Consider the following 18,806-nt stretch of genomic DNA (forward strand, 5'->3'; position numbering starts at 1 on the left):
CTGACTGGGGCTGGACTTTAACTGCTAGCTAGCTAGCCATGTCTTAAAGCACCTCTTCCTGAGGGTGTTTCAGTGTTATAACTTCACCTTTATCGTCAGTTTTTAAGCCAAAATGCGTCCGTTCTACCTTTTCTGTCTACACACTGTGTCTGCTTGTAAGTACTCCGTCATGTAAGAATGCTTGTCTGGACTGGAGCCTGCAGTGCCTCAGACTGGAAGTCTCTGCTGAGAGTGGTGAGGACGGCGGAAAAAGATCGTCAGGACTCCTCCTCCTCCTATCCGGGAAATCGCAAAAAGACGCTGCCTGACCAGGGCTCACAAAATCTGTAGAGACTCCTCCCACCCCCACCAATGACTGTTTTCACTGCTGGACTCTAGAAAGAGGTTCCGCAGCCTCCGTAACAGAACCTCCAGGTTCTGTAACAGCTTTTTCCCTCAGGCCATCACTCTTGAACGCATCATAATAAATCCCTCAACCCCCCCCCCCAAAAACACATTAACTTGCTGGAATATAAAAACAATATAACATACATCCATAAACGTGGATGCATATGAAAAAGTGCAATATATTTATCTGTACAGTAATCTATTTATTTATATCTGCAACTTATTGCTCTTTTATCCTGCACTACAATTAGCTAATGCAACGAAATTGCGTTCCTATCTGTACTGTAAAGTTCCAATTTGAATGACAATAAAAGGAAGTCGAAGTCTAAGTCTCTAAGTCTAAGTAAACCAGCAATGACGTGACAACGACAGGGGCGCGGGGGTGTGGGGTACCAATGATTGTCACACACACACTAGAATTTGTCCTCTGCATTTGACCCATCCCCTTGTTTACCCCCTGGGAGGTGAGGGGAGCAGTGGGCAGCAGCGGTGGCTGCGCCCGGGAATAATTTTTGGTGATTTAACCCCCAATTCCAACCCTTGTTGCTGAGTGCCAAGCAGGGAGGTAATGGGTCCCATTTTTACAGTCTTTGGTATGACTCGGCCGGGGTTTGATATCACAACCTACCGATCTCAGGGCGGACACTCTAACCACAAAGCCACTGATGGGTGGTGGACCGGTATTTTTCAGAGGCGGTATAGTACCAAATATGATGAATTAGTATTGCGGTACTACACTGATACCGGTATACTGCATAACCCTAGTGCACTCCAATTAGCAGCATTCTTAGCCACCTCATAAATGCCGTATTCTTACAAATTAGAATGCATAAAAAAAGAAAAACAAATGTTCTTATCTTACATAAGGATTGTGATCGATAGGCAACATTCTAATAAGTGCAGTTCTCCTTTAAATTCAAGCAAAATTAAATTAATTTGTCATTAATTTAAAAAAAATAAACATGTTTTTGAAGTAGATCAGCAAAACTAAGCCAATGGAAAATAACAACAACACAATAACAGTGCTTTCAAATCTATTAAATCTTCTGACTTAGTAGCATGTTACGTATTATTAGATAAGAAATAATGATTCTGTGTTAGCATGTTAGCTTGGTGGGTTGAAGCTGAGTTGTGCAGGCTTCCTGCTGCAGCTCTGCCCTTCAGCTCAAGGACGCCATGATGCTGCTGGCTTCCATTTCTGTGACAGCATCCTCTGCCTTGAACAGGCGTGCTGTTTACCCTCCCACCAAACACAACCATACGCGTATGACATAAACATTAAATAAAACGTCGACGTAATGTGACTGTGTTGGAAAGACTAGAGTGGAAATGAACTTGCGACAGCACGTACTAGCTAAGGGATGTGTACACGTCCATTCAAACCTCACGTCAAGTGCTAAGCCGAACATATCATGGTTAATAAATACCGCACAACCATTGGCCATATAACGCGTTAACAAACATCGTTTGCATATGTTTGTTTTATTTACTTACGGTTAGAAGGAGCTGGGAATCAGCTCTGTGGCCTGTCAAGAGCCGAGGATGCTGGATGCTGCGGGCTAGGGATGTGCGTGTCGATCCTGTGGTATCGATATATCGATACTCACACGCTACTCATTTGGCATCACTTTTCTGAAAAAAGTATCGATATAAACCAAAAAACGGCGTGTGGGGGGTGCAAGCATCACTTTCAGATGTTTTTGATGACTTACTTAACTTACTATGTGCTGGGACACCCCTGTACCTGGCAGAGTATAGAGCTGGCCCAGTCACGTGACAGGAGACAGCGAATGAGCGTCGTCAACGTGCAACACACACACAGCCAGCCGACAGCGATGCAGCCAGGCATATCCAGTGTTGTCCAATTGTTGACTTAAAACAGGCATTGTTTTTTTTTTTAGTAATGTTTACTGAATATTTTTGTTTAAATGATTATCCTAAATTCAAATAATTTCCACACAGGGGAATTTACTGTTAGTTGAAAATTGCTTGAGTATTTAAAACAAGATAAGAAAGAGATACAATTTGGAGATTCTTCATCTTTGCATTACAGTTTTATTTTTTTCCAAGAAAATCTTGAATATATGATTGAATGTGATTTTGGTTTTAATCTAGAACATGATTTCTTACATTTCGAAAACATTAGCCTATTTCATATTGCATTAATTGCTAATTATATCACAAACTTTAAAAAATAACTGCAGCTTCTTGCAATTCGGATTTGACTGTTGATTGGAAAGCCCTAATATTTAATTATTATTATTATATATAATATACAGTTATTATTATATATAATATTTAATTTATTTTTCATATTTATGTTATTTATTTTAATTTTACTTTTATTATATATTGACAATAACAAATGTGGTATAAATGGTCTGTATTTGTCTTGTGATTTGTCTTAAATAATAACAATAGTAATAATATTTTTGACTGACAAAAAATTGCCAATAAGATATTATTGGTATCGGTATCGGTATTGGTATCGATGAAAATGCAAGAAAAAGTATCGGTGTCGTATCGAATCCTAAAAGTGTGGTATCGCCCATCCCTACTGCGGGCCGTTAAGGTCCGTCAGGTTAAATACAGTCCACCGGAAATACAAAGTCTGTACACAAAAATAAAAGCATATTGGTCAAAAATATTTAATACTGCGGGTTTAATGCAATTTATTGTATTTATTTGTATTACCGTCCCCATTTTAAGTAAGTTTTATTTTAGCCAGGACGTAGTTAAAATGATGGTCACACTTTAGAACATATTGTAAGTAACAAATACTTAATTTAGAGTTGTTTGGACACTAGGGGAACATTGATTGATTTATTGAGACTTTTATTAGTAGGTTGCACAGTGAAGTACATATTCCGTACAAATTACCACTAAATGATAACACCCGAATAAGTTTTTCAACTTGTTTAAGTCGGGGTCCACTTAAATTGATTCATGATACAGATATATACTATCAGATATATATTATCATCATAATACAGTCATCACACAAGATAATCACATTGAATTATTTACATTATTTACAATCCGGGGTGTGTGGGAGGGGGGGGGGGTTGTGTTTGGTTGTTATCATCAGTCATCAACAATTGAGAACAGAGAAATGGGGGCGGCGTGGCGAAGTTGGTAGAGTGGCCGTGCCAGCAATCGGAGGGTTGCTGGTTACTGGGGTTCAATCCCCACCTTCTACCATCCTAGTCACGTCCGTTGTGTCCTTGGGCAAGACACTTCGCCCTTGCTCCTGATGGCTGGTTAGCGCCTTGCATGGCAGCTCCCGCCATCAGTGTGTGAATGTATGTGTGAATGGGTGAATGTGGAAATAGTGTCAAAGCGCTTTGAGTACCTTGAAGGTAGAAAAGCGCTATACAAGTATAACCCATTTAAATGGATATTGGAACAGTGTAGGTTTAATTTGGTAGGATATGGACAGCAAGTAGAGGGCATAGAAAGAGAGAGAGAGAGAGAGAGAGAGAGAGAGAGAGAGAGAGAGAGAGAGAGAGAGAGAGAGAGAGAGAGAGAGAGAGAGAGAGAGAGAGAGAGAGAGAGAGAGAGAGAGAGAGAGAGAGAGAGAGAGAGAGATCAGAAGGCATAAGAAAAAGTATCTGCATTTGATTGTTTACATTTGATTATTAACAATCTGGGGAGGGTGTTAGTTTAGGGTTGTAGCTGCCTGGAGGTGAACTTTTATTGCGGTTTTGAAGGAGGATAGAGATGCCCTTTCTTTTATACCTGTTGGGAGCGCATTCCATATTGATGTGGCATAGAAAGAGAATGAGTTAAGACCTAAGACCCATATAAGGGTTAGGGCAGTGGTTCTTAACCTGGGTCCGATCGAACCCTATGGGTTCGGTGAGTCTGCCTCAGGGGTTCCGCGGAGGTCCAGACACACCCAAAACTTCTCCCTATCGCCGTATTATGGATACCCTCAAACAATGTTCCCTCTAAAAGTGGAGCACATGTGAGAACACCTGTCCCAAACCTGACTAAATAACAAATTACATGTTTTATTATAATAATCAAATGACAGCTGTCATTTCAATTAGATTATTTTCTAATATAAGTGTTTTGGCCCACTTACAATGACAATAACAAAAAATGTTGTTTTTCGTGAGCTGTGTACTAGTATTGTATGTCTGGGTGGAAAACGAAGAAAAGGAACAGACTTTGCTGTGAAAATTAATAAATAATTTTACTTTATCATTTAAAATGACATGAGAGTGACACTTACCAAAGTGAAGCCACGCATATCTGAACTGGTCTCTCAAAGGCAACAGCAGAAGTCACATTGATTTGCAGGTGTGTAATTTGTTGTGAGTTCATGCACTGTGTTGGTTTTGTTCTTTGAACAAGGTGATGTTCATGCACAGTTCATTTTGTGCACCAGTAAAAAAAATAATATAACTTTGCCTTGAATTTGAAAAAAACAAACATTTTATTTTTCACTAAAAAAGGGTTCGGTGAATGTGCATATGAAACTGGTGGGGTTCGGTATCTCCAAAAAGGTTAAGAACCACTGGGTTAGGGTTTGGGTTAGGGTTACTAATAAGCAATAATTCTGAGGTTATTGAGGGAAGACTCTTAGTTAATGGCTTACTGGTTGTATAATAAGGCCATAATAAGGCATTAACAAGTACTTAATAATGACTAATTAAGAGTCAATATGTTACTAATTTGCATGTTAATAAGCAACAAATTAATGGTGAATATGTTCCCCATACTAAAGTGTTCTCAAAATGATTAATAGACCCACCTGATTAAAGGGGCTGTTTGCAACATTTACACAGAAGCTATGAAGGTGTGACGATCTGTCACTTCATTTCTGTTTGTGCTTTCTTGTTTTGTGTTTATTTCCTTTCAGTGCTCTTATTTTGTTTCCATTTCCTGCTTGTCCGCTGAGCGCTGTTTTTCCCCTCACCTGCTGTTGATTGGCAGCCGGTCCACACCGGCTGCCAATCAGCATGTTTCTATTTATGCCTGTCTCGCGCGCTCCTCAGTGCTCGAAGATTGATTTATGTTTGTAGAACCTACATGCACGACTGCTTACTTCTGTTTAATGATAATAAAATCCTCTTACCTGATCACCGCTCTCCTGGTTCCTGCATCTTGGGGTCACTACAACTGCAGCCATGCGACTTCGCAACAGAAGGCATTAACTTTCCAATGTATTTTAAGCGGTATAGCTACAGAAAAATGTGTATAACTGTATACGTACAGTACGTGCATAACATGTGCACGCGCATTTGCTTTGGGTTTGCTTTGTCAGCTAACGATAACGTTTTGGATAGTTAATGTTAGCTATTCTCGAAGGTATATTTTATCATAGCAACAACTTGACTGCAAATTATTTAAAGCTTCTCTTACACTGTTTTTCTATGTGTGAATGTGTTCCTAGCGCGTACGTGCACGTTGACGAGACAGGGTGAGTGATTGCTGTAAACACCAGCAACTGTTATGTAAAAGAAAAGGGGTAGGATTAAATAAGCTCTGCTTCTTCCTACTCCTTTTCGAACATGTTGAAAATAGAAACTGGAAATTGTGATGTATCATGTTGTATGCTTGCATGTTCGAAATAGACTCAAACTCAAACTCAAACACCAGTAATTTTTTTTGTCTTACATAAATTTATTGTAATTGTGAAAAAATATAAACAGTTTATGTTCTGTTGAAACACTAATGGTAACATAAGCTAGCCAGTGGTGTTCCTGTTGTGTTTTTGGTTTAAAAATGTAACTGTGAACAATTTGTAAACAGTGGAGGTTAAAGGGGAATTATCATAAGAAAACTAATTTTCTTACCTCTTGGTACCTGTTTTTGTCTATTTGGGATCCGCAAAGGTCCCCAAAGTTTGGATTCAAACGATGGAGGCATGGTGGAGATATTTATACTACGTCATACTTCCTCGAACTGAGCCGTTTGGAATTTGCGCAATTTGTGACGTGTTTCCCAATTGTGACGTCAATGGATATCTCCGTATATGGTAAAGTTTTACCGAAAGAGCTTTGCGCGAGTGCGCCATTGTAGTCCAACGCTGTGTCAATAAGCTTATTTTTCTCAATCCTCCTGTTGTGGGGCAGACTGGCTCGTACAGTCACATGCATCCTCTGCTGTTGCCCTTTCTGATAGAAAGTAGCATATAGTTCAAACTTCTATCTCTTAGGAGACTTGATAGGGAAGTGCTAAAAACTACATCATGGCTGGCAGGGAGATGACACTGTCAAAGTGGAGGCACATAAATAAGACCGCTCCCAAAACTGCACATCAGACTGTCAGAAAGCAGCTTGAAGATGGTCTGTAAAACATAATCTATGCAACATTTGTACCAAATAACCACCATTACAACTTATGTAGACCACAAGGAAGTGTCTTAAATGTAGAAAAAAAATCATATTATGACCCTTTTAAATAAATAAATCAATCAAAAGAATTTGGAGGAGACCATTAGTCAGCGCAAACGCAGGGCAGGAGATAATAAGCCACAGTCAATATGAAATCATGCTAACAACAATGGTAAAAATAATCATCATAAAACAAAAATAAAAGGATATTTCTCCTAGACATTTTTGTGTGGTGTTTGCATATTTTTCCTCGAGTTCTACTGGTCCTCCCAGAGTCCAAAATAAGCACAGTATGTTAGGTCAACTCGGTTTTTCTCAAAAAGTGGTGTGACCACTGGGCGCAGTGCATTGCCGTACTAGAATATGACAAAGCATATGTTGCGCTTGGCTTCACCGGGACTACTGCGGGAAACGAGGAAAGGCTGGAGTGTTGTATTAATATAATGTTAATAAGGACAAAACGTTATGCAGAGGTGTACTTATAACAACTATATATGGACATGACACTATATATAGTAGCGGTGGAGAGTGCGGGGGGGGGTGGAATACTTTTTTCTTCCTGGGGGCGGGGAATAACAAAAAATACTTGAGAAGCACTTGGTTAACTGAATACTAAACTGGCTCTAGGCCCTAAATGTAAAAACTTAAGGCACTTGCACAACTGGCACATACTGTAACTAACTTTCAGGAGATTCAGCTGTGCCATCTGTGTCATTGTGTGAATAACTGCATGAATGAATGAAGGAATGAGTCCAGAACTACACCAAAGTCAGCTGGTGATAAGTGCACAGAGAACAGGAACACAACAATTAGAACGTCTGCATGTTTTTGCCCCATAAATAATCAGTCAAGAGTTGCATTTTGGTTGTACGGAACTGATAATACCTTACATTCCTATTCTTAATGCACGGGCTTACCTGGGCTGAAGCCCAGGGGCCCCACTCAATCAGGGGCCCCCGATTTTGACGGCGGAATGCATTGATTGGTGTTCATAGCCGTATTCTCTCTCTCTCTCTCGCTCTGTCTTTCTCTCTCGTGGTTTTTTTCCCTACTGCTCTGAGAGGTGCTCGAACCCACATCGCCTGTGTGAGAGACTAGCGTACTACTACTTAGCTAAAAGCGCTGACTGTCTCCCAGATAGCCAGCATTTTACTTAAAGTTGACTGTCTTCTACCACACTCGCACTGAGGTGCACGTCCACGTCGCAAATATGTAATTATGAACAAAATTATTTTTAGAATGAGTGATATTTTTGAATTGTTGTGGTTCCGTAGCGTAAAATCCATCCAGCCAACCATTTTCTACCGCTTGTCCGAGGTCTCAGCTGTATTTGGACGGAAAGCGGGGTACACCCTGGACAAGTCGCCACCTCATCACAGGGCCAACACAGATAGACAGACAACATTCACACTCACATTCCCACGCTAGGGCCAATTTAGTGTTGCCAATCAACCTATAAATCCTGATTCTTTTTTTTTTTTTCAAACTGTGTTTTCGGACGGGGTGTTTGGTGGTGTTGAGGTTGGGGGGGGGTCAAAACCCCCTCAGCCCCGACCCCCTCTTAGGCTACTAGGCCCTAAGCATGTGTGTACACATTTCAACTAATCTCCAACCATGCTGATGGGACCCAACGACCACAAGGGGTATGTTTGTGAATCACTGAAGGGCTGGACCTCCATAACCTAAGGTGGAGTCTTATTTTCCTGCTGTGAATGTGTGTGGGAGGGGTAAAGGGAGGGGTTTGATGACAGGAGGAGAGGGAGAGGCGAATGGAAAAAAGGGAGAGTGGCAAGAGAGAGAGAGAAAACACTGCTGGTTGTAGCTTGACATAAGGGTTTCTCTGCCTGGTGAGGCATTCACAGCCCAGCGCTCATGTGGTAACATCCAGCTTTGCTTGGCACCACCTTCGAAGTGGCCTGTAGAGATCTGACAGAGAGAGCATTTATCCCTGAGACACGCAAGAGCCTTTACCAGTACAAGAGTAGCAGGTGAGCAAGCAGACAGTAACTAACTTAACACTTTCAACTTCACTGACATGGCAGCAATGGAAGCACTGGAGTGTTCAAGTGCTCAGCTGGAGCCACAATCCCTCACTGAGATCTCAGACGACGAGCTTCACATCCCACCGTCGGAAGATGAAGATGATGGCCTGACCGCAGCAAGAAAAGGTCTGACCAACATGGCTAATGAAGAAGAGGCTGCCAAAGACAACAACGATTATCAGGTCAACGGGGTGGTCGTGCTGTCTTTGCTCGACAAGATAATCGGCGCTGTGGACCAAATCCAGCAGACCCAGAGCGGGCTGGAGGCCCGGCAGCAGGAGATGGAGAACTCGGTGAGCAACATCCAGAGCGAGCTCACCAAGCTGTCCAAGAGCCACAGCACCACATCCAACAGCGTCAATAAGATGATGGAGAAGGTGAACAAGGTGAGCGCCAACGTCAAGACCGTGCGAGCCAACCTGGAGAAGCAAGGGGGACAAATCAAGAAGCTGGAGAACAACGAGGCCGAGCTGCTAAAAAGGCGCAACTTTAAAGTCATGCTCTACCAGGTGGGTGAGAGATGATTGGCATGCATCACTTTGGAAGGTTGGAGTGGATGGGATGAATGTGACATAACAATTTACTGTACTTAGCCCCTGTGGACTTTAAGGGTGTGGTTAGAGGTTATCTTGCTGGCAAATGTTCAAGTAACAGGCGGTGCTGTCTCACATCACTGCTGTATCACGAACAATGAAACACTCATACTTTTTGAGAAGTCTGAACTATATTTTACATGAATTTAATTATCCACTTTAACACTTGTTTTCTATATATATGTGTAGTTTCTTCCAACATATCTCATGTCAATATAAAGTCACACACCTAAATATAAATACTAATACTACTACTTCCAATAGTAAAAAATATATGCAAAAAATGTGGAACATGTTTGCAAACCATACACTGGAAAAAATGCCCCTCTTAAAAGAGTAAAACAATTTTTTTGCTTGTAATGAGCAAAAACACCTGCCAATGGAATAAGTACATCACTGTAAGGTTTCTTGAAATAAAACATTACATTTATGCTTTAACACAGGGGTCGGGAACCTTTTTGGCTGAGAGAGCCATGAAAGTCAAATATTTTAAAATGTATTTTCGTGAGAGCCATATTATATTTTTTAACACTGAATACAACTGAATGCGTGCATTTTTAAGTAAGACCAACATTTTTAGAGTGTAATAAGTCTCTTATTATTTTTAATAACATTGTTATTCTGAAGCTAACCAATAATAAATAAAATACTTCTTACCATTAATGCGACTTCTTGAACAGGTGCGGTAGGAAATGGATGAATGGATTAAAATGCATGAGAATGTTTTATATTTTGAAAGTTATTTTTAACACTCTGATTATCAGCAGAATTATTCATTACTTATCATGTTAAGCAATGTCAGCTAAGATTTATCTGAGAGCCAGATGCAGTCATCAAAAGAGCCACATCTGACTCGAGAGCCATAGGTTCCCTACCCCTGCTTTAACAGCTTAAAAGTGATCTTGAAATGACCAATTAAAACTTGTTATTACCTATACTTACTCGTATTGGGAAGTTGTGTGTCTTATAACAAACTTGGGATGCTCAAAAGTAGTTTGTTTTTCCTCAGAAGACACCGTTTTTATGTCTTACTGAGAAATTACTATTCAGGGGAATGTGACTTGTGTTATGTTTGTTTCGATATTTTGACTAGAAATTTGAAATATATACTTGGTGAGATTGTGATTTTTTTTTCCAGTGTATTAGATTGTACCCTCCAGGAGCATAACACAATTAAAAATGAACAAGATTATAAATTTTCCAGTCAAGTTGTTCTACCCCAAAGTTATCCAACCACGCCGTTAGAAGCCTTGCTTTATGGACTGGGGGTGCGAGAAGCATAGAAATATATTCCTGTATATATATTAACTTGGTAAGATTAAGAATTCAAATCCCCCCCCCTCTAGCCTTGGTTATTTTCTAAATGCCAAATTCTTAAATTGCTCAAAGGTTATTAATGTAAAAAAAAAAAAGTTTATCGTGTTAATTTTTATTTATTTTTTAAACATTTCCAGAAATATCAATAGCACCCCAAATCAACGCTTTCTTTTCACCACGATGCATACTTTCATTCTGTTCATATCCATAACGTAGTCAACTTGGATGTGGTTTTGGGTTCTAGCTGTTGCCACACCTCAACCTACTCTACACTTGCTCATACTTGGAATGCACTCCAGGTGCCTTGCAGATATTTCCCTTGCATATCGCACGACGGCTAGATCTGAAGCAGACACACCTTCACATGTGGGACCGCTCACTGGTTTGTTAAAGCCCATACATAATATGTTTTGCAAGTTAACTCGCTTTTCCCTTTTGTCAAACATCGATGGAAAACACCACAACTGTGTTCAAGTTCTTTTTTAATAGTAAAAGAGAAGAAGTGGTAGGCAAATATTGTATTTGAAAAGAAAGAGGTTTTTTTTTTTTTTACTTCAAGGGGAGTTCAGGGGAGACCTGCTTCTTTTTTTAGCCTGTGAGGCAGCAGTGTGATATGTAATGGCTTGCAGCTTTTTGCACAGTGGCGCAAGAACATTCAGAGTTTCCACCCTTAACTCAGACAGCATGTCTTGGGCCGACCGCCCTCTCTGTTTCTTTCATCATCTGTGCTGTTGCTCAAATGAGAGCTCCATTTTAGGAAGTCCAGACTGTGTAAACTCTGACATATTTATCAAATGCACTGGGGTCTCTTAGCTTTGTCCAACACAAGATTTGAAAGACGGTGTGGAAGAGAAGGTCTTAAAGGGGAACTGCACTTTTTGGGGGGAGTTTTGTCTATCATTCACAATTCTTTTGTGAGACAAGCACACACATAATTGTTTTACTTTTACATTATCTCGCTTGCAAATAAACGCTAGCAAAAGTCACCTAACTGAGCCAATGAGATTCACTCTATCCTGCCTATAAATTGCTCTAAAAAAACATCTAAAAGTCTCCATCAGCGTTTATATACTGTACATGCTTTAAGTATATATGTAATGTAGTAACAGCTACATTAATAATAACATGTAGAAAATACATATTTTGGTCATTTTAAGCATATGATTGCGCATTAAAGGCCTACTGAAACCCACTACTACCGACCACGCACTCTGATAGTTTATATATCAATGATGAAATCTTAACATTGCAACACATGCCAATATGGCCGGGTTAACTTATAAAGTGCAATTTTAAATTTCCCGCGAAACTTCCGGTTGAAAACGTCTATGTATGATGACGTATGCGTGTGACGTCAATGGTTGAAACGGAAGTATCCAATACAAAAAGCTCTGTTTTCATCGCAAAATTCCACAGTATTCTGGACATCTGCGTTGGTGAATCTTTTGCAATTTGTTTAATGAACAATGAAGACTGCAAAGAAGAAAGTTGTAGGTGGGATCGGTTTATTAGCGGCTGACTGCAGCAACACAACCAGGAGGACTTTGACTTGGATAGCAGACGCGCTATCCGACGCTAGCCGCCAACCACACCGATGATTGGGTGAAGTCCTTCGTCGCTCCGACGATCGCTGGAACGCAGGTGAGCACGGGTGTTGATGAGCAGATGAGGGCTGGCTGGCGTAGGTGGATAGCTAATGTTTTTAGCATAGCTCTGTGAGGTCCCATAGCTAAGTTAGCTTCAATGCCGTCGTTAGCAACAGCATTGTTAAGCTTCGCCAGGCTGGAAAGCATTAACCGTGTAGTTACAGGTCCATGGTTTAATAGTATTGTTGATTTTCTGTCTATCCTTCCAGTCAGGGGTTTATTTATTTTGTTTCTATCTGCAGTTAAGCCCGATGCTGTCACGTTAGCTCCGTAGCTAAAGCCGATGTATTGTCGTGGACATAAAAGTCACTGTGAATGTCCATTTCGCGTTCTCGACTCTCATTTTCAAGAGGATATAGTATCCGAGGTGGTTTAAAATACAAATCCGTGATCCACAATAGAAAAAGGAGAAAGTGTGGAATCCAATGAGCCCTTGTACCTAAGTTACGGTCAGAGTGAAAAAAGATACGTCCTGCACTGCACGCTAGTCCTTCACTCTCACGTTCCTCATCCACAAATCTTTCATCCTCGCTCAAATTAATGGGTTAATCATCGCTTTCCCGGTCCGAATCGCTCTCGCTGCTGGTGTAAACAATGGGGAAATGTGAGGAGCCTTTCAACCTGCGACGTCACGCTACTTCCGGTACAGGCAAGGCTTTTTTATCAGCGACCAAAAGTTGCGAACTTTATCGTCGATGTTCTCTACTAAATCCTTTCAGCAAAAATATGGCAATATCGCGAAATGATCAAGTATGACACATAGAATTGATCTGCTATCCCCGTTTAAATTTAAAAAAATTATTTCAGTAGGCCTTTAATTTCATCACAACGTTCGCTATTTCCTTCAACAACAACAACTACTACTACTAATCATTGCAGACTTCATGAGAAACTACTACTTTGGTATAAATGATGACCCAGAACCTTATATTTTTGAGATTAAGGTAGATGATAAGTAGGTTCAACAAGTAGCAGTATTGCTAAGTGTTGAACACAAAATAAAAACTACAAACATAATAAAACAATCACTTACTGTACAACGTCTGCTGTCAGTGGGATGTTAACCTACGGGATGTTCATATCTTCCCGCATAGATAACGAAATCATAATCCTCATGCAGCTATAAAAAACAAAAACAAAAAAAATCATCCAGATCTCGCAATCTTCGGGTCAAAGTTGAATGTAAAAGTTGACCAACTTTTCGGTTTCGTTTTTCTACTAATCAAGCTAGAAACATAATTTAAAAATAACTTTTACTAACTTAGAGGCGATGCAGAAGCTCACCGACTCAATATGTCAATAGCTGCATAAGCTCGTTACCTCTCTCTGATCACAGCGCCGCTCAAAGTAGTTCCTCTGCATTTGCGCTTATATTGCTGACACTTGGTTATTATGCAGGTCACGACATGTAAATGGAGTATAGTTTGGGGTTTTTGGATGTTTTTTTAGAGGGCTTCATGGGCGCAATAGATTTGTCCATATGTGCATTGTTAGTCACCTCCTTTTTTCCGTATTTTACAAATTAGAAGGCGTGAAAAAAACCCAACATATAAGCGTTCTTGTCTTACATAGGGATTGTAAATGATGGGCACAATTTAGAAAAGAACTGCAGATCCCCTTTAAGTTAGAGGGTCTTAATTTCACTGTGTCAAATCTAGTGGCCACTCATGCATACAGTGTGACTCCTATAGTATTTCTGCACGTGGCTGCCAACACGTCATGTCTTCAAATGTATCCTCCTTTAAAGTGTTTAAAAAAACTATTTGATGTATTCCTACAGCAGCACTCAATGTAAACAACATACTGTAACTATTATTTATTATTTATATTGTTTTTTTTGTTGCCATGTCAAGATAACTTCTTCACCATACTTTTTAACAAGCAATATATTTTCCTAATCAAGGAGCAGGGTGTTCATGATTTGTATGATTTTTTATTGTTCTGGCTGTTTGAAAATGCACCAAATCGAAGCATTTAGGTCTTCCATTGTTTCACATACACTATATTGCCAAAAGTATTGGGGTTGGGGGCGGGGGGCGTGGTTGGGGGCGTGGTTATTTACAGCTAGAATTCAGCAACTCGAGTATTTCATATATATATATATATATATATATATATATATATATATATATATATATATATATATATATATATATATATATTATATATATATATATATATATATATATATATATATATATATGAAATACTTGACTTTCAGTGAATTCTAGCTATATACACTACCGTTCAAAAGTTTGGGGTCACCCAAACAATTTTGTGGAATAGCCTTCATTTCTAAGAACAAGAATAGACTGTCGAGTTTCAGATGAAAGTTCTCTTTTTCTGGCCATTTTGAGCGTTTAATTGACCCCACAAATGTGATGCTCCAGAAACTTAATCTGCTGAAATGAAGGTCAGTTTTGTAGCTTCTGTAATGAGCTAAACTGTTTTCAGATGTGTGAACATGATTGCACAAGGGTTTTCTAATCATCAATTAGCCTTCTGAGCCAATGAGCAAACACATTGTACCATTAGAACACTGGAGTGATAGTTGTTGGAAATGGGCCTCTATACACCTATGTAGATATTGCACCAAAAACCAGACATTTGCAGCCAGAATAGTCATTTACCACATTAGCAGAGTATTTCTTTAAAGTCATTGAAAAGTACAGTGTTTTCCTTCAAAAATAAGGACATTTCAATGTGACCCCAAACTTTTGAACGGTAGTATATATATATATATATATATATATATATATATATATATATATATATATATATATATATATATATATATATATATATTTATTTTATTTACATAAAAGAAATACTTGAATTTCAGTGTTCCGGTGGCTATCCATTAGATGGCAGTATTGTCCTGTTTAACTTCTCCGTTCATGATGAGTATATCATTTCGGCCACCGTGTTCAATGGAGAAGTCTGTTCTACATATTTACAGGCAACATACACCTTCCCCTTCGAACTGTCCTGGATGAACTGAAATTCTTGTTTCCATTCGTTTGAATTCGTTAGGCAAGCTGTTTATATTGTGGAAAGCGGACGTGAGAACAGGCTGTCCCCACTCAGTCTCAGGTCCGCATTGAGCTGGAGGGGGCGTGGCCTTCAGCTCCGGCTGAATACCGGGAGTTTGTCGGGAGAAAATCTCTGCCGGGAGGTTGTCGGGAGAGGCGCTGAATACCGGGATTCTCCCGCTAAAAACGGGAGGGTTGGCAAGTATGCTTCTCGACCAACATCAGTGTGTGACGTCACCAATGCGCTTTTGGAAGAATGGTGGAAAATTCCTATAAACACACTCCGCAACCTTGTGGACAGCCTTCCCAGAAGAGTTGAAGCTGTAATGGCTGCAAAAGGTGGACCCACATCATATTGAACCCTATGGGTTAGGAATGGGATGGCACTTTAAGTTCATATGTGAGTCAAGACAGGTGGCCAAATACTTTTGGCAATATAGTGTATGTCGTTTGTGTAGAAGATAGACAATGTTTGGGCTCAGTATTGACCCCTGTGGTATACCGCAAACTATGTTCGTTAAGTAGTTCAAATCCACCTTCCTGATACTATACTGTTCTAATTTGTTGATTGATTAAGATATACAATATATAAACTCTATCTGCGCACTGCTTGTGATATAGCATTGGTCATGTCGTTCAGTTTTTTTAATTTGTGCTTGGCACTTTTAAAATGAGTTTTTAGGTAATAAAAACAATGACATACAAACACTATGCAGTTACTGGTGGATCAGTATGGTTGAGGTGGTTGTATATAATACATGCTGTATCCAGATATTGTCAGTGGGAGCAAGCAAATATTGTCTCCCTGTTAGAATGAGTATCTTTCTTCTTCTGGGAGTGATTTGCTTCGTTTAAGTACAATTCCAAGACAATTCCAAGATTTACTCCCTCACATCTGTCTTCAGTTCGCTGCCAGAGAGAACAGTTCAATGTACTTACTGTACTGACCTCCCACGCTGTGTGCGATCTACAGAGACACATTTTAATAAATTACATGTGGATTAAAGTCATGCTCCTTATCACATTCATAACTAGAATGGTACCCGGGAAAGCAGTAGTAGCAGCAGCACGAAAAAACTAATAATATAAAACACAGTTCATACCAAGTCTGTGGGAAGGTATAGTAAAAAAGGAGTAAAGTTGGCCGTAGGTAACAGGACTTGGAGACTGGAGAAGAAAAGCAATCCTAACAATCCTGAGGACCGTCCAACAATTCGAGGGTTGTCAAGGGATACTGAAGAAACAATCAGGCATCTTTTCCACTGCAACCGCAGTGCTTAAGATGGGCACTAATTGCCAAAAGGCTGCAGCTGTGACTTTTACCACTTTTTGCAGCGAGTTGGGGCATTTGGGGAGGAAGCACAAAGCAGAAAGACAGGGTGGCACCAACTACACAATAAAATACAGGAAGAGACAGGAGAAACTTGTGTGGAAAAAAAAAGTGATTTCTAACTGCTCTTCCTAAATTCGTTACAAAGTATTCCAGTTGCAACTGTCGTATGCCAAAATTCAGTAATGGAACACATTTTTCAGTACAAAATGTACTCTTTTTTTTTTGTCCAAATGCAGCACAGTAGATCGATTAATGTTCGTATTATTGGAGTAAATGAGAAATGGTCTTAATTATCCTTAATTGGGCATAGCAGCAGCATACCGTGAGGTCATATAATGGAACCTGCCTGGTCCAGCTCCTACCTCCAATCCGCCCAGGGCTCAAACCTGAGAGTTGATGGCACTTGGCATTGTGGTAAAACCCGGGCTGTCAGCCTGATGTCCAGCACAAGTTCTTAAGGTGTTTGAGAGTGAGGTTTGCAAACTGCCATGGCCACACTGGCTAGCGTGTGTTACATATAGCCTGGGTAGGCCTAATTATAGGTAGGCCTTGCAAAAACAAAGTCCCATTTTACACTGGAAACCTCCACAGTGTAATTTGTATTTCAAAACCTATTTTCCCATTGCACAATATAGACTACTTACTTCCTGCACATGGAATATTCTTGATTATCATACAAGTGTAAAAATGACTGTAGGCCTGTTTCAAATGTCAAAATTAATTACAATTGCTTAACGGTAGAAAATGGATGGATGGATGGACCCTTTGGATGGATGGATGGACCCTTGCTTCCCTGAGCCTGGGAAATGAGTCTTTTCACATAAGACTAAACTGGCTGACTTGAAGTGTATGTTGCAACGTCCTTCTAACAATAATGAGAACGGGACAAGCGGTAGAAAATGGATGGATGGATGGAGAATAGTTTACTTAACAGAGACGTGTGTACTACTTTCCATACATTCCATAAGTTCCATTTCTGTAATACAAAACCACAAAAAGGCAAAGTAAAAGAGATACATGTGTACTTTATATTTTAGATGCTCAGTCGATGTGTATTTTCCATTCACGTTTTGTGTAACTTTTGATGCAATTTTGGTCAAATTCCAAACTGCATTTAGTGCACAATTGTCCCCTTTGTCCTGCATTTCTGCTCAACTGCGATGCTCCATCGGGATAATGCCTCCACCTTTCTCCCAAATATTTTTGTGCACAAGACCGATTCTGTCCAGTGGAATCTGATGGAAGCTGAGGGAATAAAATTGATAAACTGTGAAAGTTTGTGTGAAAAGGTGGAGAGTGTGATTCACTACTTGAGGAGTGCATGGGCGTGTTTTGATGGAGATGAAGAGAGCATATTTAGACAGCTGATTCATTGCTCTGGCAGCCATTGTTCTGTGTGCAAAGCTCCTCTTCATGTGTTCCACTTCTCTCTGTTCTTCCTTCTCGACGTCTCCCCCCAGCTGGATAATTCACTCCACATCTTTCTGCCTCGCCCTACCCTACCCTATTTTACCTTGTCCACTATCCCAATTCCTGCATTCCTTCTACTCCCCTCATGTTAGATTACTCACATTTTATATGACGCAGGGCAATAGTGAAAGGGGGGCTGTGGGGGACTTGAACCTGCACCAGCGTGCAAGTTAGATACTGTATGTGAAGCAATCAATGTCCCATGCTTCTGTCATCTTGTCACATTTCATTGTCCAGTTTCAACATGAATCTCCAAATTGTGGGTTTTTTTCTTCGTGTTTATTTATCTTTAAAGACCAGTTTAAAAAACAACAACTTTGCATTTCCCATAGGTGGGAGCAGTGTTGGGCGGTAGTTCGCTACATGTAATGACGCTATGTAGCTTAATTACATTTAAAGTAAAAAAAAGTTAAAGTACCCATGTTTGTCACAAACAAACTAGGTGTGGCAAAATTATTTTCTACATTTGACCCATCACCCTTGATCACCCCCTGGGAGGTGAGGGGAGCAGTGAGCAGCAGCGGTGGCCGCGCCCGCAAATCATTTTTGGTGATTTAACCCCCAATTCCAACCCTTGATGCTGAGTGCCAAGCAGGGAGGTAAAGGGTGCCATGTAACAAAGTAGCTTACATCAGAGCTACA

The 18,806-nt window shown here is 40.1% G+C and overlaps 2 protein-coding genes across 3 annotated transcripts in view; one reads left to right on the forward strand and one right to left on the reverse strand.

The window, feature by feature from the left end:
* The window catches only part of LOC133655846 (V-type proton ATPase 116 kDa subunit a 1-like), a 72,484-nt gene extending 70,151 nt beyond the window's left edge, over positions 1 to 2,333 (reverse strand). For both annotated transcript variants that reach the window (XM_062056411.1, XM_062056410.1), the window contains exon 1: positions 1,882 to 2,333. The gene's annotated coding sequence lies outside the window, so the exon portion shown is untranslated. The remainder of the gene's footprint in view (positions 1 to 1,881) is intronic.
* Positions 2,334 to 8,534: 6,201 nt separating this feature from the next.
* LOC133655848 (caveolae-associated protein 1-like) overlaps positions 8,535 to 18,806 on the forward strand; it is a 62,195-nt gene continuing 51,923 nt past the window's right edge. The window contains exon 1 of the mRNA XM_062056413.1: positions 8,535 to 9,282. Coding sequence (XP_061912397.1) covers positions 8,767 to 9,282 — 516 coding nt within the window. The 5' untranslated portion in view covers positions 8,535 to 8,766. The remainder of the gene's footprint in view (positions 9,283 to 18,806) is intronic.

Source organism: Entelurus aequoreus, linkage group LG08, assembly GCF_033978785.1.
Source record: "Entelurus aequoreus isolate RoL-2023_Sb linkage group LG08, RoL_Eaeq_v1.1, whole genome shotgun sequence".
NCBI lineage: Eukaryota > Metazoa > Chordata > Actinopteri > Syngnathiformes > Syngnathidae > Entelurus > Entelurus aequoreus.